This window comes from Thalassophryne amazonica, chromosome 1 (genome assembly GCF_902500255.1).
Source record: "Thalassophryne amazonica chromosome 1, fThaAma1.1, whole genome shotgun sequence".
In the NCBI taxonomy this organism is placed as follows: domain Eukaryota; kingdom Metazoa; phylum Chordata; class Actinopteri; order Batrachoidiformes; family Batrachoididae; genus Thalassophryne; species Thalassophryne amazonica.
Genome location: NC_047103.1, coordinates 166,732,072 through 166,759,809, shown reverse-complemented (window position 1 = coordinate 166,759,809; position 27,738 = coordinate 166,732,072). Strand labels below are relative to the sequence as shown.

Here is a 27,738-nt window from a genome sequence, read left to right as displayed (position 1 = left end):
AATGGGCGTGGCTTAGAGCCTGACCTCACCAAGTCATATTGAGAACTGACTCAAAGGACTAAGTTGGACTTGTGGAACTAATCTTTGTGGAACCATGAAAGCTGGGGATGTTTTTTTTTTCTTTTACACCTCACCTTCTGCAGTGGTATAAGCCACGCCCCTTTCATCCCTCTGGAGCGAGGTCACAGTTTGCTTCATGGACTGAGACTGCAGCTGCATGCGGAACGACTGGATAAACGTCTCCTCTCTGCTGCAGTACGGCATCGACAGCAAGCGTTCCATCAGCTGGATGAAGTGATCGTACTGCAGAAAACACACACACACACGCAGACACACCTTGAAAAACAAACTTGGCTGCTGGAAATAGTGTCCTGACAGTTTGTCCAGCAGAGGGCACACCAGAGGTATTGTTTACAATGTGTCAAGCGTGGCTGGGACCCTCATTACCCCCTTGGTAACATTAGGCAACGGAAAAGCAACCAACTGTCATTCATTTTCAGTCAGAGTGGGCACTTTACAGCTACAAAAGACAAGTGTTCTCTATGGCGCCAGCTGGGTGGGGCTCAAATAGACGAAAAAACTATTTTATGCAATGCTGAGTGAAGGCAACATGGCGACTGCCAATCAGAGTGAAGGCAGTGTGATGCATGTGGGTTGGTCACTGGCTATACGTATAGTTACAGTGGGTTGCAAAAGTATTCAGCCCCCTTGGTATTTCACGCATTTTAATTTGTTTATGGCATTTCAAATACAAAAAGTAAATCAGGCTTCTTAATATAAAAATTTCAAAAAATTATCTTCCTTAGAATAAAACTGAAAGTAAATTTCTACAACTTGATATAAATTAATTAAACTATAAAAGCCAAGATGATGGGTTACATAAGTATTCAGCCCCTTTGGTATAATACCTGTAAATAATCAGTTTAATTGCCAGTTTTTCTTCAGACAAGTCAGGAGATGGATACATGAACATTTCCAAGTCACTGTCTTGAACTTTATTTACATCAGTTATAAAAAAAATACAAACAGTATGGCACTCTATGGTAAATCTGTGTAGACAGTTCTCAAAAACTGTATGACTGTGCAAGAAGGAGAAGAGTGAGGAAAGCCACCAAGACACCCAGACAACCCAGAAGAAGTTACAGGCTTCTCTACTTGTGATTGGAGTAATTGCCATAGTGCATATTTTGCATTTGTATCCCCAGTTATACAGCTTCATGATGAAGTGGTATAGAGGAGGATTTTATTAAAAAGAAGACCTGAAACTTCAGCTACAATTTGCCAGAAGGTACATCTGAGATGTAAGCCTAGATTTGATGTTTTGGTGAAAGAAAACCCTCCTCTGTCCCACTTCATTTTTTAAATGTGTATATATCTGCAGATATATTGGTATTGTACATTGTTTTACTTCTGAATATTGGTACATTTAGTGGTAGAAAACTCATTCTTTAAAGTTTGGAGGGCAGAACTTGATCCCGGGGAGACTGTAAACCATGTAACAGCAAGCCGGATTCTGCAGTGTTATTTGGTGATGCGACTGCTGCCTGGATCAGATAAAATCACACATTTGGAGATGATGCAGAAATTAAAATGAGACCTTTTTACTGCCAAATGTGGCAACGTTACTTAAAAACCTTTGTTTGTGTTGGAAGAGAAAAACTGAAATGCAGAAAGGAATCTTCAGAAAAGGAAGTGTGAGGAAAAGAAAATGTGCAAGATGCGATGCATGGGCCTCCAGTGGAGATAAACACTCGAAATACTGTAGATTGAATATGTCTTTCAGGAAGTGACTGTGGCTGATCTTACATTGTGGGTTGAGATGTTCTCCACCAGCTTTTCCTCCAGTTCCTCCTTTGTGAGCCCCGACTTGATCCTAAAGAACTTGAAGGAGAAAATCAGGTGGTCAGGACCATGGAAGACCATCATCTGCTTTACAGACCTTCGCCTACCAGTGTAAACCACCACAGATCGATGACTGGATTTACCCAGAGAATCGTGATCTGCATCATTTCTGTGCAGACCAGCAGATATGAAGACGAATTATGTCATCGATGAGTAGGAGCCAAAGGGTCAGCAGACTGTCGTTGGCAGCGTCAGTTTGTGTTATTGCATGTCCTGCACTCTTTGTTGTGCTTTTGTTTTGTTGTCAACAGATGGTCACCTCAGTGAGTATGGGCTGCTTCAGTTTTCTTCTAATTAAAAATAAACAATGAAGGAGTTTTTCCCTTAACACTGTCAGGAGATGTGCTCATGGGGGTGGATAAATACTGGACCCAGTGGTTGCCCAATGTATGGTCCGCTGCCCACTGGTGGGCCATGAGGTACTGCAGGCAGGCCATGAGGGTCATTATATATATATATATATATATATAATATATATATATATATAAAACATGATTCATAAAGTTTAAATTCCTGTAATTTTATTATTATTATTTTAAAAACAGAAATAAGAAGCCATGTGATTTAAAAATCAATTTCCATTTTTCATGTATATAGCATCAAATCACAACAAAGCTGCCTCAAGGTGCTTCAACACAAGTAAGGTCTAACCTTACCTACCTCAGAAACGATGTTTTAGTCTTCATTTATCTGACCTAGTTTAACATATTACATACATGGAAATACTTCATCTTCACATCATCTGCCTGAATCAATTTCGGCCACAATTTCAAATTTAGCAATATGGCCCAAATTTGTTATATATTTATTTTTTAATCAGAACCAAAATTCATCTAATCTCAGTCTGTACTATTACCTTCTATTTTACTTCAACTATAACGACAGTAACCAATTATTGCTGATTAGTCAGTTTCATACGATTCCCATTATACAATCATTTTTTGTGCATGTATAAGCTCTACCACCGCATTTTCACCACTTATTCAAAAAAGCTAAAATTCCTGTTAAAATCTGCTCTTGAGAACAGTTGTCCGATTACAACATATTACACTCAATTGCCCACGTCTCACCCACTTGACACAAGATACCCGCAGGTGTGCTCAGCCAATAAGGAACTGGAAACACTGGATTTAAATATTCAGGTGCCAGTTGTGTAGTTAGACATGAAAACGTGCCCCCCTAGGACAGATTTGGGCAGCCCTGGTCTTGAGCGCTTTAAAGCGTCTTATGTTGTGATTTGGCATCGTAGAAATAAATAGAAGTGACAATTTCACCAATCAATGAAAAGTCCATTAAAAACGTAAATAAAAGTCTGACTCTCGATCTTGGTTCAGATTTGGATCAAAGGAGAGTGCATGGAGCGGCACAGGTGCAAGTCCCACAAAAACCCCATGATGGTTCTAACCTTAAATGAACAAAGGTCAAAGGTCACCTGAAAGACTTTTGTGCCTTCTTCCTTCACTTACACCTTTGATGAGTCCTTGGAAAAGAGCCCCTTAGCCATCAGATGATCCTGATACTTCTCAATGTTCTGTAATTTATCAAATGTTTCCTAAAAACAACAATGACTAATTCAGGATGACAGAAAAACAAGAGTCAGACCTCACACATTTATGGTGACTGGGACAGGATGAGAAAAATGAACATCAAGTACAGATCTACAATAAACAGTGGTGGGCACAGCTAACCAAAAGTTAGCTTTAATTACCATTAATCCGCTCACTGAAAAGTTAACTTTTATAAAGCTAAACCGATAAATCCCTAAAAAAAATTAGCAGAAGTTACAGATAAAAGCTAAACCGCTAACTTTCCGTATTGACTTCAGTACATGGCAGCTACTGACACAACAACGAGTCAGCACTTCTGTCTCAGATCACCTTTTCTCAGCAAAGAGACCTGGTGATCAGAGTGAAGGGGGGGAATCATTTCTCTTCACACCATACAGACCTGCCGGTCATTTTACTGGAGTCTTGCAGAGGCAGACTGTTTTGACTTATGGTTATAATTTTAAACAAACTAATTCCTGACAAGTTATTGAAATTACCATCACGGCTTTCATTTTACAAAGTGAAAATATCAGCTATATGTTTTAGTGATGAAGTAATGCACTAATTTTAATTTATTTTAATTTAATTTTGAAGGTTTTAGTGTTTCGATACACATGCCGCATTACATTATGGGTACATTAGTTTCCTGACGTCAGTAGTTGGCTGGTGAAACGTGTGGTGGGTGTTACAAATAAATCTGTATTTGTAAATATGTAATTTTTTTCATTTGTGAAAAAAATGGCAATTTGAAAACTGAAAATTCTGATTGTTAAGTGATTCATCACTTTTAGCGAATGTGTGGCTGCTCACACTGCCATGAACACTGGCAGTAGATGGCTGTCATGTAATGATGCTCTGGACTTGTAGCAGTCAATTACAAAATCTGGGCTCTACAACCCCAATTCCAATGAAGTTGGGATGTTGTGTTAAATGTAATTAAAACAGAATACAATGATTTGCAAATCCTCTTCAACCTATATTCAACTGAATACGGCACAAAGACAAGATATTTAATGTTCAAACTGAAAAACTTTGTTTTTGTGCAAATATTTGCTCATTTTGAAATGGATGCCTGTAACACGTTTCAAAAAAGCTGGGACAGTGGTATATTTACCACTGTGTTAAATCACCTTTCCTTCTAACAACACTGAGGACATTCACAATTAGTATCCTCAGTGTTTTTGTGCAAATATTTGCACAAAAACAATAAAGTTTATCAGTTTTGAACATTAAATATCTTGTCTTTGTGGTGTATTCAATTGAATATAAGTTGAAGAGGATTTGAAAATCATTGCATTTTGTTTTTATTTACATTTTACACAACGTCCCAACTTCATTGGAATTGGGGTTGTATGTTTAACAGATAAATGAATCTCTGACAGTTTTTCTGTCACGTTAACTGGAAAAAATTCACATTTTCAAAAGGTCCACTGGGAATTGTGGACCATTGCAGTAGTTTGTTGGGTCGCTTCGATTTAACTTGTAGAGAAGAAAAAAAAATTTGACATTTTTGTGACTGTATCACACTTCACACACTGTGAGCTGAAGAGCCCAGAGCAAAGCTGGGAGGAAGCGTGGTGCATAAACCAAATAAACTGCGAGGTGTTTTCAGGGCTCGTTTGTCATTAGATCAGCCTGGCATCGAGAACAACCTGAGGCGACGACATCACGGTGAGGAGAGCAGAGACAGACGGACAGACAGGGAGAGGGCAGACACGCCGGTCACGTCCCTCAGGCAGACCCCTCCCCCCTGTCACCAGCACCGGGGTGAGAACTCATTTCCCCGTAAATTATTCACCAGATGTTTAATTCCTTTTTGATAGAGTGTGCCTAATCCGCTGCCACTCCGACCAGCCACCGAACGGCTGCTGGGGAGGGGTGGAATCAGAAAGAACAGTCGGATGTATACGGAGCTTGTGTTGCACGCTTGCTAACACTGGACTCAACAACTTTGAAGAATAATTTACAGGGAAATGTTCAGATAAAATGACAGACGACCGGCCGAAGTGGACAGCATTCATGTATTTTTATGCAAAGCTCACTAAACATCAAAATTTCTACACAAAAAGCACTGTACGTGCACAAACTCAAACTATTACTGCAAGAAGCACTGACTGTGCAGAACCCAAAATTTTACAAATTTTAAATTTTATCAAAAGTCAAACATTTGGGGTGGGGCCAGAACGTTACGTACCATCAAAATACCACTGCAACTCATAAACTGACTTTCCGCACTGGATCAGTAGAGGTCCGGTTTAACAGAAGCGTAGTATGAGGACACAGAGTCATTCAATTCAATTTCAACTCAATTTAAGTCGGCCTTTGTCGTCGTTGTATATCAGATACAACAAGACTGCACAAGTCCGTTGGTGTTACAAAAAAAAAAAACAGAATGTAAAGAATGAAAAGGTACTATACGCAAATATTTAAATAAAAACAGAGAATAAAATCTCAGTATTTGTATGTATGTGCATAGTATTTTACATTCAGCTGGTCCTACATGGTCATACTGGAGTCACGTTTAGTGCAGTACTGAGTGTTATTATTACTTCAGGATAAAAAATATTTCTTAATCTATTAGTCCAAGTTCTTACTGTCCTGAACCGTTTGCCTAAGGACAGCAGTTCAAACAGTGAGTGTCCAGGACAAGTTGGATCTAATAAACTGTTCTGGACTTGTCTGAGGCAGCAGGAACCGTATAGATCTTCCCAAGAGGGGAGAGTCATAATCACCTTCTGCTACTTATCCAGTGTGTTTAGTTTTAAAATATATATTAAAAAAGTTTTTAAAATGTCTTCAAAAGTGGACCTTTAGTCCAAGTGGGTTGGGAGGACGTTCGGACTCCTCGTGCCTCTGGCTACACCACTGAGCCCTTAAAAGAAATAAAAGAAATTGGAGACTGCAAGGTAGTGGCAGGGAAAATGGTAGCAAGACAGCATTGGAGGGTGATTTGTGGGATGACTTTAGAAGTGAAGAAGAGACTGAGAGCTGAAACAGATGGTGGAAGTTGAAGGAGGAAGACTGATCTATGAATATTCAGGGAGGAGGTGAGACAAGCACTGGATGGAGGTGAAGTAATTTTAAACAGGGAGACAGCTAGGAAGGTACTGGGTGACTTGGTTGAAGGTGGAATGAAGATGTTCATGAAATAAGGAGGAAGAAGTTGGTGAAAAAGAATTGGGATAGTCAGAGAAGTGATGAAAAGTAGACAGGAGTACAAGGAGATGCAGTGGCAAAGGCTAAGATATAGCGAGATGTACATGAACACTAAGGAAGGAGAAAAGGACTTATAGCGACTGGCCGGACAAAGGGACCGACCTGGAAAGGATGTGTGGCCGTTTAGTGTGATAAAGGAGGTATATGGAAATGTACTGATTAGGAAGGAGAGAGTATTGAGAAAGTGAAGGGAGTATTTTGAGGAGCTGATGAATGAAGAAAATGAAAGAAAGAGAAGGGTGGATGATGTGGACAGAATAAGTCAGGAAGTATAAGAGATTAATAAGGATGAAGTGAGGGCAGTTATGAAGACGATGAAGAGTGGAAAAGCAGTTGGTCCAGATGACATACCAGTGGAGGAATGGAAATGTTTAGCAGAGATTAGTGGAGTTTCTCACCAGACTGTTTAATTAAAATCTACGTATGAAAGTGAGAGGATGCCTCAAGAGTAAAGAAGAAGTATGCCGATACTGATTTTGAAGAACAAGGGTGATGTGCAAAACTGCAGTAACTACAGAGGCACAAACGTGATCAGCGACAGCATGAAGTTATGGGAAAGAATAACAGAAGCTATGCTTAGAAAAGAGGAGAAGATCTGTGAGCAGCAATATGGTTTCATGCCGAGATGAAGCAGTACAGAGAAGGCTTTGGAATGTTTCCCAGTGTTTCACATGCCCAACTGTCACTGTTTTATGGCACTTGTATGCAGTGGTGGGCACAGATAACCAAAAAATTAACTTCGATAACAGATAATAAGATAACTGAAAAGTTATCTTTGATAAAGAAAAACCGATAAACCACTCAAAAATGTATCAGAAGCTACAGATAATCGATAACCGATAAATTCCGGTGTTGTCTATGGGACATTTGTGTTATGTGCAGACGCAGGTTGAGGAGCGGACCAACGTCTGACCGAAACCCAGCGCTAATAACCAGAAAGCGGTTCCACAAACAAAACAATTTTATTTCCCCTCCAGTGCAATAATTAGTGTACAACATAAATATTTGGTTTGTCTGGCGGAGTGAGGACGGCGCGCTCTCCAGCGCCCAAAAGGATCGAAGCCTCGGCGCTTCTGGACTCAGATTCACCGCCAAACACCCCCCAGGTGGACACGACAAACTGACTCTGTGAAGGATGGAAAAGGTGAGGTAAGTCAACAGAGCTACAGCAAATATCCCTCAGAGGCACACACTATCAGCAACACATTCAGGTCTGAATTTAAGCTTTATGTAAATGAGCAGCTTCTCACAACAGGTGGAGGATCATCAGTCCGTACGCCACGGCAGTGAGAAGCAAACTGCACAATTCTCATCAATGTTCAAATATACTGCGTAACAAAATGCCAAATTACTATTAACAATCATTCAGACAATAATCACCTCTGATGTGTGCTGACAGCATGTGTCCCTCACCCGTCCTCCTTCACAGGCACGATGTGTCAAACCCTGGCGCGGTCCTCAGCGTCTCACAAACGAACGTCACAAGGTCGAGTTCCCGGCAATTCTGCTTGAACCACTCATGGCTTAAATGCAGAACGCCATCTCATTATCTGCTTCAGCTGAAAGTCTTTAAGTTTACACGTGAGCATCATCCACAGGTGCTGCGAGTCAGTAGGCCTGCACGTGAACATCCTCCACAGGTGCAGCTAATAATGCTGATGAGGGTGAAGGACTCTTCTGCCAGCACCGTCTCCACAGACAAAAACCAGTTTGCATACCACCTGGAGAGCAAAGAAAAGAAAACAACACAAAAACATCCAGCCAAACCCCCCAACACACAACAATTTGCAGTTACTAAAGAGCTGTAATTGATTTTTAACACGATCGCTTTTGAAAGCATCAAAAGCAGTAAAAGACCTAAAGAATAAGCAAGAATGTTTGACCATGCTGCCCTCTGCAGGAAGCAGCACAGACAAATCCTGAGAGCACCCACAAAATCAGCTCTATTAATCATAATCATTTTTCTTTTAACATTCTGCCCCTGCTGGAAGCTCTTGTTTACAACAGCACTCCCACCACAGAGACACACCAAGTGCAGCCATAATGCCAACTCACTTTCAACACTCCGGTCAGGCGGCGGTCTTGAAAAATAAAGTCATACTAACTTATGTTTTTTTGAAAATACTGATATAATAACTCCATTAATGTCAATTCTGTCATTTGTACAAAGTTAAAATCTAACATATATCTTTTAATGTTGAATAAGGCACTAATTCTGAGGTTTTGTAACAAACACAGACCGCAAAGCATTCTGGGTAAAAGTGCTAAACAGTGATTGGTTCAGTAATCCATTATGTAAACCAATACGTTAATGTGACGTGTGTCATGTGTTGGTTTAAAGATAAATGTGCTTTTGTAAAATATTCCATTTTTATTTGTAAAAACAGGCATTTTTACGGAGCCCTGGAAGTGTCATCGCAATTGCATGTTTTAAAACTTTTATGATGTAAAACGTGCACTCAATATTAGTAAGTAAGTAAGTAAATTTATTTATATAGTGCCTTTCACAGACATAAGGCCATGTACACACGTTGTTGGGTATTTGTAAAACCGAATAGCTTACCCTTTCAGTTTGGGGAAAAAACTTCATCCACACTATGTCGTTTAAAAAAAAATCCATCCGCATCGAACCATATAAATGTGTTGTAATTAGTCTGCCAAACCTTTGGGTGGCGGTACTGATTAAAATTCTATCCAATCAGGAGCCTTATTCTCTTGTCGTCACTTCCAGAAAAACTAAAACATGGCGCCAACCTCGTCCGTGTGGACCGATAAGGAGTCGGAATTACTTCTAAACCATAGTTTTAGAATACAAAGTTAACAAATATATGCACACAAAAAGCGCCTGGACAATGGACAATACCAACACTTGAGAGCAGCCATGTACCCAGACGTTTAATACTGCCATGAACACTCCTGGCCAGTAGATGGCAGTAGCGGCCTTGAAAAAATGTCAAACAAAATTCCAGATAATCCGTGTCTGCTACATTTAAGATGTGTGGAATTTAACAAACGCAAATACACTAACGTCTATAAACCCAGAGAATATATTCACAAGAGTTTTAGGCACTAGAGTTTAATGCTGTTATCTGTGGACCCTGAACAGCGTGTCTGAAATGCATTTGTCCTGTCGTGAACATCTGAGATTACCTTATGCTACCCATAATGCATTGCTGCCTGGCACAGCATGTGCTCACAAAACCTTAAAAATTAGCACATTACTTTAAAACGAAAACATATATCTGATATTTTCACTTTATAAACTTCAGACATGACAATAATTTTAAATAACTTGTCTAAAATGAGTGGTTAAAATTTGAACCATAAGTTAAACATGTATGCCTCTGGATGACATTGCGATTATATTAGTATAGTGTTAAAGGAAATGACTTTTTTTTTGGTCACCAGTTCTCTTTTGCTTACAGACGATAGAGTGGTTTCTGTTTGCAGAGGATAGAAAAACATGCTTATTAGGAAACTTTTAACAGGTAGGTCTCAACAGCTTTAACAGTTTTAAAAATGTTTTTCACTGTTAGCTTAGTTTAGTACGTTATCGGTCTAAAAGTTATCGGATGGTAATTCATCGGAAGATAATTAGTCCGATGATGGTTTTTAAATTTATCTAAAAAGATAATCTGATAATGAAAACATTATCTTCGATAATTATGTGTTATCAGATTATCGGAAGTGTGCCCACCACTGCTTGTATGTAAACTGACACAAGAGGGAGTCCTAGCATCATACCACAGAAGGCACACTGACAAACCTAGCAAACAAACAAAGCTAAAAACTCTGCAGATCCTCACATTTAATTCTGTGCTGAAGACTGTTCGATACGTCCATACGGAGTCCGAACACCCGACGCTTAGTGTAGTCATTTTATTAGAACATGTGATGTTCACCTGTTATAGCTGAACTACACCTGAGCCCTCACTCCAGCCTCTCTCCCTGTTTTACCTTCATCTAATCTCTGCACTGCCGCTTCACCCCAGCTGTGTGGAACAGAGGATCTGATGTCAGAGCCCTCTGGGACAGCAGAGACTCCTCTAAACTCGCTCTTTCTGAATAGAATATGACCCGAGGGTGCAGGAGTGCGGATCTGAGCTGGATGAAGATGCACTTCTGTCTCAGCTGAAAGCCCGACAGCTGAAGGCTGAAATACTCACGTGCATAAGGGAGTAGTACGACGGTTTGCCAGTGTAAAACAAGAAATGGAAAGGCCGTCTGTCCGCTCCCCACTGGACAGCTGGAAGGAAAGACAGATGTGGACCAGTTTAGACGACACTCACAAATGTTCAAACATATCCAGAGGAACATGACTTGAATCACGTACCTTTCTGCTTTGGAAATATTTCCTCTGGATGCTAAAAAATAAAGAGAGTTTTGTGAATGATATGACAAAACTGTTTGAACTTGTTACCTGTATAAAAGGCACCTGTTCACACACTTAATCAACCACACTCCAACCTGTCCACCATAGCCAAGACCAAAGAGCTGTCTACGGACACCAGGGACAAAACTGTAGACCTGAACAAGGCTGGGATGGACTACAGGACAACAGGCAAGCAAGCAGCTTGGTAGAAGACAACAACTGTTATGATTATTTATTAGAAAGTGGAAGAAACAAGATGACTGTCAATCTCCCTCGGTCTGGGATTCCATGCAAGATCTCACTTTGTGGGGTAAGGAGGATTCTGAGAAAGCTCAGAACTACACAGGAGGACCTGGTGAATGACCTGAAGAGAGCTGAGACCACAGTCACAAAGATTACATGAGTAACACATGATGTTGTCATGGTATAAATCCTGCAGGGCAGCAAGGTCCCCCTGCTCAAGCCAGCACATGTCCAGGCCCGTTTGAAGTTCACCAGTGAACATCTGGATGATCCAGAGGAGGCATGGGAGAAGGTCATGTGGTCAGATGAGACCAGAATAGAGCTTTTTTGGAATCAACTCCACTTACTATGTTTAGAGGATGAGAACAACCCCAAGAAAACCATCCCAACAGTGAAGCATGGGGGTGGAAACATCATACTCTGGGGGTGCTCTTCTGCAAAGGGGACAGGACGACTGCACCGTATTGAAGGGAGGATGGATGGGGTCATGTATTGCGAGATTTTGGCAAACAACCTCCTTCCCTCAGTAAGAGCATTGAAGATGGGTCATGGCTGGGTCTTCCAGCATGACAATGACCCCAAACACACAGCCAGGGCAACTAAGGAGGGGCTCCGCAAGAAGCATTTCAAGGTCCTGGAGTGGCCTGGCCAGTCTCCAGACCTGAACTCAATAGAAAATCTTTGGAGGGAGCTGAAACTCCAAACCTGAAAGATTTGGAGATCTGTATGGAGGAGTGGACCAAAATCCCTGTTGCAGTGTGTGAAAACTTGGTCAAGAACTACAGGAAATGTCTGACCTCTGTAATGGCAGACCAATGTTTCTGTATCAATTGTTGAGCTCTGTTTTTCTAGGAGGTCAAATATACTTATTTTATGCAATAAAATGCAAATTATTTAAAAATCATACAATGTGATTTACTGGATTTTGTTTATAGACTCTGTCTCTCACAGTTTAAGTGTACCCACGATAAAAATTACAGACCTCTTCATTCTTTGTTGGTGGGAAAACCTGCAAAACTGACAGGGGGTCAAATACTTATTTTCCCCACAGTAAGTGATTCAATTTTGGAGGTGATCCGGAACAAACTGTGGAACTGAGATCCAGTTGTTTGACACACAGTAACATTTAACTCATAAAGTTGTGAGTGCACATTAATGAAATTTGGTGAGAAGACTGATATTTTGAATTTGATGGGAAAATATTTTGGATCCAGGATCATGAAGCATTAGCGGTCACATTAGCTTCAAATGAGGGGAACAAAGTGTTGGAGTTTGTCATTTGATGAGTGTTTGATGATAAATTACAAAGGATGGAAAAACCTGAGAATCATGATGAGTTTTTAATACAAAAAAAAAAAATCTGCTTGATTTGTTTCGTTCCGTCTTTCACAGTGATGTTCTTATACCACTGGTTAGCATGCTAACATTGACATAAAATGTCTTGAATATCACTTCAGGTTAAAAAAAAAGCAGCATTTTTAGATTAAAAAGTGTTTATTTCATGCCATATTTTACAGAATATATATGAGGAAAAATGACAAACATATTAGATTTACACAGAAATATAAGCTGTTGCGGAGCGTTTTCTGCCATCTTGGTTTTGTTCGAGCAAACAGCCAGCTGACATCGTACTAAACTTTTACTCTGATTAGCAGTCGCAATGTGGCGTTGCTCAGCATTAGCATAAAATAGACCTCTTGTCTATTTTGGCCCCACCTAGCTGGCGGCACAGCCCACCCTGATTGAAAATGAATGCCAACCCCAATTCCAATGAAGTTGGGATGTTGTGTGAAATGTAAATAAAAACAGAATACAATGATTTGCAGATCTTCTTCAACCTATATTCAATTGAATACACCACAAACACAAGATATTTAATGTTAATGGGCATTCAATGTTGGTTTTCAGCCTTGCTACTTACATTTAGAAAGTTCTCCAGATTTTCTGAATCTTCTGATTATATTATGGACTGTAGATGATGGAATCCCTAAATGCCTTTCAACTGAACGTTGAGAAACATTGTTCTTAAACTATTGGACTATTTTTTTCACACAGTTGTTCACAAAGTGGTGATCCTCGCCCCATCTTTGCTTGTGAACGGCTGAGCCTTTTGGGGATGCTCCTTTTATACTCAATCATGACTCTCACCTGTTTCCAATTAACCTGTTCACCTGTGGAATGTTCCAAACAGGTGTTCTTTGAGCATTCATCAACTTTCCCAGTCTTTTGTTACCACTGTCCCAGCTTTTTGAAATGTGTTTCAGGCATCCATTTCAAAACGAGCAAATATTTACACAAAAACAATAAAGTCTATCAGTCTGAATATTAAATATCTTTTCTTTGTGGTGTATTCAACTGAATATAGGTTGAAGAGGATTTGAAAATCACTGTATTCTGCTTTTATTTACATTTGACACAATGTCCCAACTTCATTGGAATTGGGGTTGTATGACGGGCAGACCCTCAAAAACTGTAACACCACCAGTGCAACTAATGTCACCAAGCAACTGACACCTGCTAAACAGTGCTAATGGTGCTAACATACAAATTAAATTACATTATAAATTTCACTCAACACCAATAAGCAAGCTGTATCACACAGATATTTGTAATAAAATGCTCAGAAAGGACAAGCACGGTCAAGCCCACAGCCACACAGCTCATGAGCTGTCCATCAAAGCGACCACACCCCTAATTAATTGGAAATTCAGAGCTTAAAATAGCTTAAACGGAGGAGTTAAATAAAAATTCAGCCCATTTACAGTCGTCATTGTGGAAATTAGCTATACAGACCAAAACATTTTTTTTGTACCAGATTGCAGTAAACATGTATTTCTGCAGCGTATTTTGACATTTTAACATGGGGTTCTACGAGAAAGTGATTTGCTTTTGCAGCAATTCATGGAACTGCAGGTTTTGGCACTCCTGAACTTCCTGCACAGATTGTGTGACCAAATATTTCTGCTCCTTTGTCAAATCCACAAAAAACTGAAAATCACAATTAATTATTCTGCAGTTTGTTCAGGAATTTGTTCTTACAATGGGATTCTTCAGATATCAAAGAAATATCAAATCTTCAGGGTAACCTCCACGTAACCTCTTCAGATCTGCACTTACTTTCATGATGGGTCGAGATCTCCTCTCAAACAGGCCAGAGGGAAACAGGTAGGCGATGCTGTTCTGTGTGTGTGAGAGAGAAAAAGATGCATTACAAAGTGAAAAATGTTTAATTATGATCGTGCTGACATGTCTGAACAACAGAGCACCACAGCTGACCGCCAGAGTGACAGAAGAAGAAGCACAAGCTGTTGGCCAGGATGAAGAAAAGGCAAGCGAGAAGAGGAGCAGGAAAAGGCGAGTTTTTGGCCGCGGTGACAGCAAGCAGAGGACAGCACAGACAAGCAACAGTTCAGTCCAAGTTCATCTGCCGCCGTGTGTCCGCATTATTAGCGGTACTACAGATGGTGCTGGAAATGTGCAAGCGTGAGAGAAGACATGTTGGCCCCAGTGCACTCATTAAGACAGCCTGTTCCTGTCTTTCTCCTTCCCACCATCTTTCTACTTTTTTTCTCCATGCATTTTCGCTTCAATTAGTGAGGCAGCAGGTGCGGCAGGAAGGGAGCAGGTTGCTGCCTTAAAGGTTGTCAAAACGACAGAAAACAGGAAGAGAAGACCCAGCGTGCACGCGAAGGAGTGAGACAGAAAGGGAAAAGACAAGCGAGGAGAAGTTAAAGGGGAAAGAAGGAGAGAAGAGAGAAAGACAGACCTGTGTGTCCCCCCGAGATCTGGCACAGGATGGCAGAGAACCCCAGGGGACACAACCAGGCAGAACCAGCCTTATCATCACCTATCGTCGCCGAGCTGCGCCGTGACACATGAGGGCGCCAAATCTGACAAACTGCAGCTCTGACAAAATTACTAAAACTAGCGCCTTCAGACAAATGTCTCCTGATGGGGTTTTCTTTGGCTATACATAGTCTAGAAAAACAGCTTGCCCCTCAGGACTTTTACTTCACTTTACCCTCAAATAATTTGAAAGATAAGTAACATTTTCTGAAGCATGTCTCACTTTTTTCTGTATGTGGAAATCACTTTTTAACGCAGCGTTTTCCCTGCAGGCGAATTAAATAATAGACAGGGACCTCAGTGTAGCACATGTGCACACCACAGCTTGTGAAGTTACTTAACATATGGACTTTTAAATTCCAAAAATACACAAGATGGACAAAAAAATGTGCAGTGGACAACACATCGGATTTTCTTTGACATGGTTTGGACAAAAGGAACTGTCAGATGTACACAGGTGGAGATGTGAACAGTGGATTTTTGCAGCAAGCCCTCAAACTGGTACATCCCACTGCCTTCACTGGGAATGGCAGTTGCTGTGTTCCATCATTTTGCATTTGCAAAAAAAAACAAATATAATAATAATAATCCTTGTCTTGTCTATTTTGGCCCCACCCAGCTGGCAGCACAGCAACCACTCTTCTCTTGTTGCTGTAATACACCAACTCTGAATGAAAATAAATTGCAACTGGTCACTCTGCCTCTGTCTTTTGTAGCTAATTTGACCAAGGAGTGATGGGGGTTCTAGCCATCCTTGAGAACACTGTAAAGAATGCCAATGAATCACTGTCTGCTGCCCAAACTATGTCATGACATCAAGTGTTTTCTGCATTGTTTATTCAGTAAAATTTAACTTTTCATATGGGCAAAAATAATGCTAATACCAATACGATAGTGAGAGGTTCATATCGGCTGATATCGACCAACTGATATGTCAGTTGGCCTTGACTCCAGACCACTTTTACACATTCATGCGGTATGACAGTGTTCACACTCTGACACCAGTGTGAATATCCCCTTAAAACCATGCTTGAGCCCCACCTGCCTCAAAACTGAATCAACTCTTCCATGACCAAAGACCTTCCTGTCAACTAAATGTCACTCAAATCTATTCGCCCTATTGACGTTTCAAATCCCGCAAAACTTCGGAGAGCTTGCCGCGCTGCAAGATCTCAGTAACACTGAGAACTGCATTGAGACGTTCTGATCATGCTGCACTTTAACCGCTGCACAAGGACAACACCATTAACATCACAACATAAAACTATTTTTATATTGTGCCTAAAACTCTCATGAATATATTCTCTGGGTTTCTAGACGTTATTGCATTTGTTTTATGTAAACATGCGAGAATCACAGGCTGTCTCTCCATTATTTTCAATGGGAGCTGCTGTGAGCCATGCTCGCTTCCTGATCATGTCGTTCTGGGGGAAAGTGAAGTTTGCTTTTTAACGTCTTGATTATTGTTCTTTACAACACTGTTTGTCCTCTTTGTTCCAGACTAATATAATATGTCTGAAATTCGGTTTGTGCTTATTAAATTCCACGCAGATTAAACGCAGCAGACACGGATTATTCGTTAGAATTGTTTTAGCAAGTTTACAGGGTATCATGCATGCAGTCTCTTATTAAAGTGACAAAAAACATAAAAAATTACATTTTTGTAGTATAATATTAATTTACAATTGTCATCATGTGGATTCTCTATATGTTGTTTGACTGCACTCTCTGGCACGCAAGGGATTATGGGATACATCAATAGGGTGAATACCCGTGTTCTGGAGAGATCCTGCAAACAGCCCCCCTAGTGGTGGGAATCAAGTGCAGCTCTAGTTGGCAGCAAGAATAAGAGAAATTGATTGCATAACCCATGTGTCGAGATCCATATCAGATTATTTTATAAGAGAAAAAAGTACACCCCAAATTTTTACCCATAGAAGACACAAAAAGCTTATTTCATTTGTCGCAACATTTGCTATTAGTAACTTCTCAGCTCCTTTGTACTTCTTAAAATTTTCACATTCTTCCTTTATTCCCTCCTACAAACATACTGATGGCTCTTTTGTGCCTGACAGTGCGCACGCTAATTTATCCCCCAGCTGTAAACATCGTGTTGATTTTTCTTGGGTCTTTTTCAGTGTCACAGCTGAAGAGTCTGGACTCATATCCAGTGAACAGGGACTCAACATGCGCCCCCTTCTGCACTCTCCAGTCCTCCCACATTTTCCCCTCTCCATCCACGTGCACAGGTTTGGGATGATAGCCGTCACTTTGGCTTTCACAGCCTGGCACCAACAGCTCTCTTCATTACCAACGAGGGACGCTGGGGAACGGGCGAAGGAAAAGTGGGAAATCACGCTAAATGGTTGACGTGGAGCGAGCTACGGTGGAGCCAAGTTTGAAATAAGCATGCACATGTGTTGTGATGGCGTTGCTAACATCCCTGACGCTGTGTATTAACCAGAGTTGTCCCAGCTGCCTTGAGAGTCCAGCAGCGGTTAATGATGATGAGCTAAATGAGAGGCCAGCGCTTTAACACACATCTCCTCTTCCGCCAGTCAAAGTTGATGAAACTTTAAACCAGTTGTGGCTATCTGAGACAAAAGAGGACAGTTCTGTCCATCTCAAGCAGTGGTCTTGAACGACAGGGCACCTTGGCAACATTTACACATGGAGCGTATCAGTCAAGCGCCATTGGTGCAGCAGTTTATCCGCGGACACAAGGATCCTCGGATGAGAGCCTACGTCTTCTCTGCTGGAGAAGTGTAGCCTCAGAGGGAGTCGAGGACCAACAGCCCACCGTTTGTTCTGAACAGTGCTGAAGTCCAGGTGGGGGCAATGTTTCAGCAAACTAATGGCTAACAATAAATGCTAATTTTAAAATGTTATCCTAGTTCCTTTTTCTGTATCCACCTCAAATTTGAATTCACTCTTCCATTAGAGTGAAAGCATGGTAAACGCCCCAAAATGTGGCGCCTGAGGACTTAAAAATGAAAATTACAGTAGACACGAGTGTAATATATCAAATGAAAGCTGTTGTTCTGTAGAGATTTCAGAAATAAACATATTTTATCAATCAAAACAAATATTAAAACACTTGTCTTTCACAGCCAATAGTGTAAAGAGGAACGGCATCTTCGGAGTCAGACACGGTGACTAAGCTGCTTCAGTGACCTGGAAATAAGAAATACCAATTTCACCATATTCTGCAATATAAACCAAGCAATTTATTTTGTCAAAAAAAAAAAAAAAACCCTAAACATTTTTAAAAACATTTTTAGTACTTTTCAAAGTAAAACTAAATCCAATGATTAGTGTTATCAAAGATTTGTCTTTCTTTTAAACTAAACTAACTTGGTTTTAACAAAAAAGAAGAAGCTATTTTTTTAATGAATTGAATTGAGAACATGCATGTATCACTGTGTCAAAGTTCTTTAAAAATACTCAGTTGTATTAATAAATTTTGCCCTCCAAGCCATTTTTGTTGGGATATTAAACAAAAAATAGGTATACTGTTACCAACTCTGCTCTTCTAACTAATAAACATTCATAAGGATGATCCAAATTTCTCATAAAATGTGAGGAGTACTATAATTTTGCCAAAACAGATTTTTGAGTATCAGTCAGACGGCAATTTGCATATTTGTCTTGAGGTAATGGACAGACATCTACATTTAACCTTGCACTCCTGCGGATTATTTACAAAATAACTAACTTTTCAGTTGTATACGGACATTAATAGAAGGAGAAAGTATTTACTAAACTTCAGGTTTTTTTTCATAAAAGCCATAAAGTTGGTTCAAAAATGGCTGTTGAAGTAATGGACAGACATTTGAAAAGGTATCTTAGAACTCGCATTTTGGCAAATAATTTATAAATTAAGTGTTTTTTTTTTTCCTATTGATGTGATTCAACAAACATGAGACCTTTACTTAAGTAGCAAAATAAGTTCAATTATCACAAAAATGATTATTTACCAGACCTTTGAACTGAGAAAACCGAGAAAAAGAGTAACAACACAGCACATGGTTCCAGCCAAAATGGCTGCTGCCACAGTGCATGCTGGGAGGTCAAACAGTAGTCACTGTTGATGGGCTGGGGTCACAGTAAATCACTGCTGCCATCTGTTGACTGCCTGCTAAATATTGTTTTCATAGGAATCAAACAAAATATGCACAAAAGAAAAAGGGCCACTGGTAACATGCAAAAGTGGGTAAATGGTGCTGTGTTCAAAGTGCCACCAGATTTTTGTTTTTAACAGTAGACTGAAACTTTCAGAAATTATGCAACATGACAAGTAAAACTCACATATAATGGATTCAGGTGGACCAGCGAATTCTGTCTGTTATAATCTAAATCCACTATACAGCGAGGCAAATAAGTATTTGATCCACTGTCAAATTTTGCAGGTTTTCCCACCTACAACCCTTGGCAAAAATTATGGAATCACTGGCCTCGGAGGATGTTCATTCAGTTGTTTAATTTTGTAGAAAAAAAAGCAGATCACAGACATGACACAAAACTAAAGTCATTTCAAATGGCAACTTTCTGGCTTTAAGAAACACTATAAGAAATCAGGAAAAAAATTTGTGGCAGTCAGTAACGGTTACTTTTTTAGACCAAGCAGAGGGAAAAAAAATATGGACTCACTCAATTCTGAAGAAAAAATTATGGAATCATGAAAAACAAAAGAACGCTCCAACACATCACTAGTATTTTGTTGCACATCCTCTGGCTTTTATAACAGCTTGCAGTCTCTGAGGCATGGACTTAATGAGTGACAAACAGTACTCTTCATCAATCTGGCTCCAACTTTCTCTGATTGCTGTTGCCAGATCAGCTTTGCAGCTTGGAGCCTTGTCATGGACCATTTTCTTCAACTTCCACCAAAGATTTTCAATTGGATTAAGATCCGGACTATTTGCAGGCCATGACATTGACCCTATGTGTCTTTTTGCAAGGAATGTTTTCACAGTTTTTGCTCTATGGCAAGATGCATTATCATCTTGAAAAATGATTTCATCATCCCCAAACATCCTTTCAATTGATGGGATAAGAAAAGTGTCCAAAATATCAACGTAAACTTGTGCATTTATTGATGATGTAATGACAGCCATCTCCCCAGTGCCTTTACCTGACATGCAGCCCCATATCATCAATGACTGTGGAAATTTACATGTTCTCTTCAGGCAGTCATCTTTATTAATCTCATTGGAACGGCACCAAACAAAAGTTCCAGCATCATCACCTTGCCCAATGCAGATTCGAGATTCATCACTGAATATAACTTTCATCCAGTCATCCACAGTCCACGATTGCTTTTCCTTAGCCCATTGTAACCTTGTTTTTTTCTGGTTAGGTGTTAATGATGGCTTTCGTTTAGCTTTTCTGTATGTAAATCCCATTTCCTTTAGGCAGTTTCTTACAGTTCGGTCACAGACATTGACTCCAGTTTCCTCCCATTCCTTCCTCATTTGTTTTGTTGTGCATTTTTGAGACATATTGCTTTAAGTTTTCTGTCTTGACGCTTTGATGTCGTCCTTGGTCTACCAGTATGTTTGCCTTTAACAACCTTCCCATGTTGTTTGTATTTGGTCCAGAGTTTAGACACAGCTGCTGTGAACAACCAACATCTTTTGCAACATTGCGTGATGATTTACCCTCTTTTAAGAGTTTGATAATCCTCTCCTTTGTTTCAATTGACATCTCTCATGTTGGAGCCATGATTCATGTCAGTCCAATTGGTGCAACAGCTCTCCAAGGTGTGATCACTCCTTTTTAGATGCAGACTAACAAGCAGATCTGATTTGATGCAGGTGTTAGTTTTGGGGATGAAAATTTACAGGGTGATTCCATAATTTATTCCTCAGAATTGAGTGAGTCCATATTTTTTTCCTCTGCTTGGTCTAAAAAAGTAACCGTTACTGACTGCCACAATTTTTTTTCTTGATTTCTTATAGTGTTTCTTAAAGCCAGAAAGTTGCCATTTGAAATGACTTTAGTTTTGTGTCATGTCTGTGATCTGCTTTTTTCCTACAAAATTAAACAACTGAATGAACATCCTCCGAGGCCAGTGATTCCATAATTATTGCCAGGGGTTGTACAAAGAATATAGAGGTCTGTAATTTTTATCGTAAGTACACTTCAACTCTGACAGACCGAATCTAAAAAAAAAAAAAAAAAAGTGAAAATCATATTGTATGATTTTTAAATAATGAATTTGCATTTTATTACATGAAAAAAAATATTTGGTCACCTACCAACCAGCAAGAATTCTGTCTCTCACAGACCTGTTAATTTTTATTTAAGAAGCCCTCTTATTCTGCACTCTTTACCTGTATTAACTGCACCTGTTTGAACTTTTTATCTGTATAAGACACTTGTCCACACACTCAATCAATCACACGCCAACCTGTCCACCATAGCCAAGACCAAAGTGCTTTCTAAGGAAACCAGGGACAAAATTGTAGACCTGCACAAAGCTCGGATGGACTACAGGACAACAGGCAAGCAGCTTGGTAGAAGACAACAACTGTTGGTGTAATTATTTGAAAATGGAAGAAACACAAGATGACTGTCAATCTCCCTCGGTCTGGGATTCCATGCAAGATCTCACTTTGTGGGGTAAGGATGATTCTGAGAAAGCTCAGAACTACCTGGTCAATGACCTGAAGAGAGCTGGGACCACAGTCACAAAGATTACATTAGTAACACATGATGCTGTCATGGTTTAAAATCCTGCAGGGCAGCAAGGTCCCCCTGCTCAAGCCAGCACATGTCCAGGCCCGTTTGAAGTTCACCAGTGACCATCTGGATGATCCAGAGGAGGCATAGGAGAAGGACATGTGGTCAGATAAGACCAAAACAGAGCTTTTTGGTATAAACTCCACTCGCTGAGTTTGGAGGATGAGAACACCCTCAAGAAAACTGTCCCAACCGTGAAGCATGGGGGTGGAAACACCATTTTTGGGGGGTGCTTGTCTGCAAAGTGGACAGGATGACTGCACTGTATTGAAAGAGGATGGATGGGATCATGTATTGTGAGATATTGGCAAACAACCTCCTTCACTCAGTAAGAGCACTGAAGATGGGTCATGGCTGGGTCTTCCAGCATGACAATGACCCCAAACACACAGCCAGAGCAACTAAGGAGGGGCTCTGTAAGAAGCATTTCAAGGTCCTGGAGTGGCCTGGCCAGTCTTCAGACTGGCCTCAATAGAAAACCTATGTAGGGAGCTGAAACTCCAAACCTGAAAGATCTGGAGATGATCTGTATGGAGGAGTGGACCAAAATCCCTGCTGCAATGTGTGAAAACGTGGTCAAGAACTACAGGAAACGTCTGACCTCTGTCATTGCAAAGGTTTATGTACCAAATATTAAGGTCTGTTTTTCTATTGTATCAAATACTTACTTCATGCAATTAAATGCAAATTATTTAAAAATCATACAATGTGATTTTCTGATTTTTTTTTTTAGATTCTGTCTCTCACAGTTGAAGTGTACCTACAATAAAAATTACAGACCTCTCCATTCTTTGTAGGTTCTGCAGCTCCATAACTCTGTGGCCATGTAATGACGTTGACATGCACGTGACCCTTTTAAAGTTCTCTGTTGCGTCTTAATGCAATAACAGTGGCCTTTTCTGGATTAATTTGTCACTCAACGAGCTCCAACTTTCAGACAATCATCAACCTCCAAATCAATGATTCGGTTCATACAATTTCCTCCATGAATTGTGGGTAATTTGAGCATCTTTTGATTTCGTGTTGTAAAGTTGGTCATATTTGCAGACTTTTCTGCCAAACGCATTTTATGCATGACTGAAATGTAATCGACATGCACACTGCAAAAACTATTAAAATATGACTGGGGAGGAAGGAGTGAAAACAGAAAAGTAACCAATCACAGCCCTCTCAGTCTGTCTTTTAGTAGGTGCACATCAGGCTCTGGAGAGGGTTCACAGCCAGACAGAGGGCTCTGACCTAAAGCGGTTTGGTTTGTCACACTCAGGGATATGTGTGAAACCTAACACGATATCACCGTGCAGGCAGCAAGCAGCATTTTGTTAATAATCACTGGCTGTGAATTAAACCCTGCCTCGTTTTGGCACACGGTTTGAAAAAATAAACGGCCGGTGTTTTAATCAAGGAAATACGGTACCTACTTTCCTCGAATCGGCGAGTGTCAGTGCTGAACTTCATTTCATATCTCTGTTATTGGGCATGTCCAGACTGCTCTGTCCAATACATGCAAGGGGTTTTAATGGAAATGCATTGTGACTGGACAGGACATTTTGTCCAATGCCAGTGAAAATCTCTTATACAAAATCCAGTATATAAAGTGTTTATTACATGGAAAACTATACAAAAACATTGGGCCTTTTGCTGTTGTCCAGCGAGTGCCGGTTAAGGCAAATTTTACTGTACATCATGCTAAGTTAATCAGCTGGGATTATTTTTTGACTGAAAAGAAACACTGAGGAACTAAATTTACTGTCACCATATAAAAATCTAACTGAGGTGTTCATCATGCTTTCACCCATAATCCTAACAAAAACCTCTTCCAAGCACCATTAAAACCCATCGAGAGAATGGCCACATCACAGGCGGCTACTCTGAGGTGGTAAGGACAGACTGCCAGACCTGCCAAGGTGGTTCCCCAACAAGACTCAAAGTCATTCAGTAAAGCAGCAACAAGGTGGATACAGCAACACGCAACCAAATCACCAACAGAAAACTACGCCAAGTTTCTTACGTCAATGTCCTCCTGGGTGAAGTTTTCAGGGTCCTCCCCCATCATGTTTGCCAGGTGCCGTTTCCCAATGTTGAACTCCTCCACCTGCTTCTGGATGAACTCTTCTGTGAACTTCTCAGACTTCTTAGATGTTACTCTACTCCCGTTGAGTGCAGCGCTCACACATATCTGCCTCCTCAGGACCTGCAGAGAAACATTTTATGAAGTTTAGTGCAGAACACTTGGTAGCTAATGCCAAGAAGTGTGACCCATTACATGGTTGGTGGCCAAACACTATGGTGGACCAACAATCTGTGATGTTCATTCCAACCAGATACTCCACCAGGTGCTTTTCACTCAAATTCCTGTTTAAGATCAGCTGCTGGGGCAGGTGCCTACAATGCAAACTCACAGCCTCAAGCACTCACCACACTTACATCATCCACACAGTGAGGCATGCAAGAAAACAATTAACTAATCCACGTGTGCTGAAATATCAAGATAGTAAATCACACTATGCACAAGGTGATACCAGAAAACAGAAGAGGTCCAGAGGAAGCAGGCTGTTTTTGTGTTATCACATGAGTTCAAATGTGATGTACAACTGGATGCAACCCATTTATCTTTCCTGCCCAGTGTGCACAGGCTATTATCATCACATTTTTTTTGTTTTCACTTGTAGTTTTTATAATAAGCTGCTGCAGTGTCTCAGTATGCTATGATGATGTCGGAGATTTTCTAAAATGTTCCATTGTAAGTTGTGATAGTTTTAGGTGGTTTTGTTTTTTGTAATGAAATTGTGAAAATTGAAAAAATATATATATATTTAAATTATTCTTGTATACAGCATTAAAAATGAAAGGGAAGTTGTTTTACTCAGATATTTTGATCAAAAACTATTTTCTTTATCTGCATATCACCATTGTCAATTTTTTAACTCTCTAATATCGATATAAGTATCAACCGCCAAAAAATAACATTGTCAGTGGGGTTCTACTTGCACATGCACTTTACTCGTGCAGTCAGCCACAATATATTTTTTGGGGTTTTTTCTTTGGCTGCCATCTGTTTGTGTTTTACAGCTGAATCACTGTGAAAGAATCACAAAACAGGATTTTGTTTGCCTGATTAACTTTTCTTTAGTGAAGTGTCACATTCTCTGACTGTTGTGCTCTGTGTCTCGTCACGTTTTGTCCCCCCACTCTGACTGAAATGTTTTCCCTGCAGCTAGGCAAAAAAAAAAAAAAAAAAAGAAGAAAAAAAAGTCAAAACTCTCATGATGAAGCCGAGCTACACACAGTGTTTGAAACAGAACAAGTACCACCAGATTTGGCATGCTGGTCATTCCACATCCAAAGGATGCTGTGTGTATGTAAAATCATTTTTTATTCTTAGTGTTTTTTGCGTAAAAGGATGCGTTAAATCAAACCCTGTTTTTGTGTTTGCATAAGAGATGTCACAGAGAGATGTCACAGATAACAACATTCCCAGTTTATATTGGATCCCGGTTTTAAGTCACAACAGATTGGCTTGTTTTTCAAATCAGCAGCAAAAAAGGGGGGGATGTGCTTTCAACTTGTATAATTAACTTAAAGAACAATGATAACAAGGTGTCTGAAATATAATGTCATAATAAATTGCAATCTGAACTGTATTAGTGAATAAAAACTCATCATCAAGAAAAAGAAAACAAAGCAGACATGAGTTCATAATCTTAAATTCTTTTCAAGTACAATAAGAATGCCTACAATGTCTGGAGAGAATGTCACATTAATAAATTTATTTCTACAGCACTCTCAGGATAAATACCACTCTGGAAAAATCTGGAGAAGGCATTTCTTTATGGAGCTCACTGGACTCTCAGTGACCTAGGACGGCATGGCACACACTCCCTGATCTGAACATCAGTGAGATCGGTGCGCAGTGATTATTTTTGTGCTTGGACTACAACACGCGTCGAGCTTTATAGGGTGACGAGCGCAGAGCGCAACGTGTGCTGTTTGCTTTGAACATGCTCCATTCAAGTGAATGCACAGCTTTTTTCTCCGCTCACAATTTGATTTTATTGGCGTCTGCATTGAGACTTTTGCAGTTCTTCTTCTTTCAGATGTTCCCATTAAGGGGTGCCACAGCAGATTATCCATCTTCATCTCACCATGTCCTCTGCATGTTCTTCTGTTACGTCAACCATCTGCATGTCCTCTCTCAGCACATCCATAAACCCCCTCTTTGTCCTCCCTCTTCTGCTCCTGCCTGGTGGCTCCATCCTCAGCATCCTTCTCCCTATATACCCTGGGTCCCTCCTCTGCATGTCCAAACCATCTCAATTTCACCTCTGACTTTGTCTCCAAACCGTCCCACCTCTGCTGATTTTTTTTTTTTTTATTGTCAAGATTTGGACTTGTGCAAACAAAACCAGTCGTTCCTATTGTCCTCTTGCTTTGCAAAAACATTAATGGGTTTATTTCCCTTCCTTTCTTTATTTCTCCCGCCCCAACATTTAAATATTAATGAATTGATCAAAACAACATTTAATAGTGGCAGTGACAGTTACTTGCCACCCTGATTGTTATATGGATTTCCCCCTAATATTTTGTGTTACACACCAAACAATAAACAGAAGAGGAAAAGAGGAAAATAACGTTAAAACAGCAACAAACGACGCTTTTATTTGGAAAATGCTAACGCGCTAGCCGTCCGGTCCCGTAATTTACTGACTATCTAAAAAATGTCTATCTTTTGAAACATATTTCTTCTTCGGTTCAGCTATCCACACTCATATTAGAGACTTTCGCCTGTATTAATTTTTATGTCGCGTATTTGACAGCTGCTGATGGATGCTAATGCTAATTCAAGGGCGTCACTTTTTATCGCCACGTGTCTCACCTCAACATAAAACATCGACGTTCTAAACGTTTAAGAAACAACGTAACATTTTTTCTACCTGCCGCTGAAACTGTAACGTGACTGCATTTAATTTAAAGAAGCATCCGAGGAAGCATCTCACGGTGTGCACACAGGGGGACGCCATCTTTGTTGACGAAAGTGACGTAATCATCGCACCGCTTTACGTCAGAGAACGTGTGCAAAAAATAATGCATAAAAGACTATTACGAAATAAAAATTAAACTGTTAAATTAAGTTAACCCCCAACCCCTCCCCACTATTACTGTACTAAATGAAATGACTGCAAAATAACAAATAAACACTCATTTTAAAGTAGTTCATTTTAAACGTTTACAGTTTGTTCTAGATTAAAAATAATTTTGGAATTTATTGTTAAAATTAAATTATCAGTTTATGGGTGTTTGCTGGTGGTAAAAATTGTTCTTTTCATAATCAGAATAAAATTATTCAATTAATTTTAATGTACTATTAATTAACAATAAATGAATGCATTCGCTTAAAAATTTACAAATATGAACTAGTGAAGACTATAAACATTAGAAATCGTCTTTATTAAAAAAAAAAAAAAATCTAATTTATCCCAGGTTAAAAAATAAGTTTGGAGTTTTTCATTTATATCATATATTAAAATATTGGCATTTTTTGTCTTTGCTGTTGGGTTATGTTTTTGTTTGTTTGTTACTGGAGTAAAAGACCCCCCCCCCCCCCCCAAAAAAAAAAAACCTCATGAGAAATATTTCACAATTAAAATAAAATAAAATCAAAAATCAAACTAATAGTAGTTAAAATCCATGAAGAATGTATTAATGGAAAAAGCTTGAAACAAGTTGGTGGACAAGGTGAGTGTACTTGTTTCTTGAGTGAAAGGTTTTTGGTTCTAAACCACCTCTCCCTATTCTCCATTTAATGTGGAGTTGGGTCAGGAAGGGCATCTGGTGTAAAACTTACATGGGGATATTATCAAGAGGAAG

At 39.8% G+C, this 27,738-nt stretch overlaps 1 protein-coding gene across 1 annotated transcript in view; it reads right to left on the bottom strand.

Annotated features, from left to right (window-relative positions):
* Positions 1-26,915, bottom strand: part of mrps9 (mitochondrial ribosomal protein S9) — a 33,548-nt gene extending 6,633 nt beyond the window's left edge. The window contains 9 exon segments of the mRNA XM_034178807.1: positions 135-303; positions 1,807-1,862; positions 1,865-1,881; positions 3,369-3,454; positions 10,832-10,911; positions 10,999-11,029; positions 14,398-14,460; positions 23,882-24,064; positions 26,805-26,915. Of these exon segments, the coding sequence (XP_034034698.1) occupies positions 135-303; positions 1,807-1,862; positions 1,865-1,881; positions 3,369-3,454; positions 10,832-10,911; positions 10,999-11,029; positions 14,398-14,460; positions 23,882-24,064; positions 26,805-26,891 (772 nt within the window). The 5' untranslated portion in view covers positions 26,892-26,915.
* Between the last annotated feature and the right edge of the window lie 823 nt (positions 26,916-27,738).